Source organism: Gaeumannomyces tritici (assembly GCF_000145635.1).
Source record: "Gaeumannomyces tritici R3-111a-1 unplaced genomic scaffold supercont2.486, whole genome shotgun sequence".
Taxonomy (NCBI): Eukaryota; Fungi; Ascomycota; class Sordariomycetes; order Magnaporthales; family Magnaporthaceae; genus Gaeumannomyces; species Gaeumannomyces tritici.
Window position 1 is genome coordinate 1 of NW_008805030.1, and position 624 is coordinate 624.

General features: G+C 56.6%; 1 protein-coding gene across 1 annotated transcript; it reads left to right on the top strand.

Moving 5' to 3' along the window:
* Positions 1 to 64: 64 nt before the first annotated feature.
* Positions 65 to 486, top strand: GGTG_14458 (hypothetical protein; the record flags this gene model as incomplete). The annotated part of the gene is made up of 2 exons (XM_009232383.1): positions 65 to 415; positions 469 to 486. 2 exons carry the CDS (start codon positions 65 to 67, stop codon positions 484 to 486), a joined length of 369 nt encoding a protein of 122 aa, XP_009230647.1.
* Between the last annotated feature and the right edge of the window lie 138 nt (positions 487 to 624).

The window sequence follows — 624 nt, forward strand, 5'->3', positions numbered from 1 at the left end:
CTGCCTCGTTGAGCTGACTTTATACGTTATCGGTGGGAAAAACCAAGTCAAGATTGCGCTAGCAATGCTGAGGGTGCCCGTGGAGTATTATGCTATCGCGGTTGAGATCATTATAACGAAGAGCCACTCGTCTCTTTGGAACCAGATCCGAAACGACCAAGTCATCCCCCCAGAGAAGACGTTGGAGGTGATTCGGAAGCGAATTAGTGTGAACAATGACAACGACGACGACAGCATCATGGTGGTGACCGAGGAGCTGCCGATCGATCTTGCGGATCCGTTCTCGGCCATTATGTTCGAGACGCCAGTCCGAGGTGCCACATGCACCCACCTGGAATGCTTCGACTTGAGTAACTGGCTCGAGACGCGCGAGCGCAAACCTCAATCTCGCAAATGCATCTCGCACCAGGCAGACGTATGCGAGGCGACGTGCCGCTGGCGCATTTTCGAGCCGACGCTCGTGGACAGATGGCGGTGTCCCATTAAAAGCTGTTTCGGGGACGCTCGTCCATGCAGCCTTGTGGTGGACGGGTTCCTGCTCGGGGTGCGCAAGGAGCTCGAGTCCACAGGCCGGCTTAACGCGCGCAGCATCCGTGTCTCGGCGGATGGATCCTGGAAGCCAGT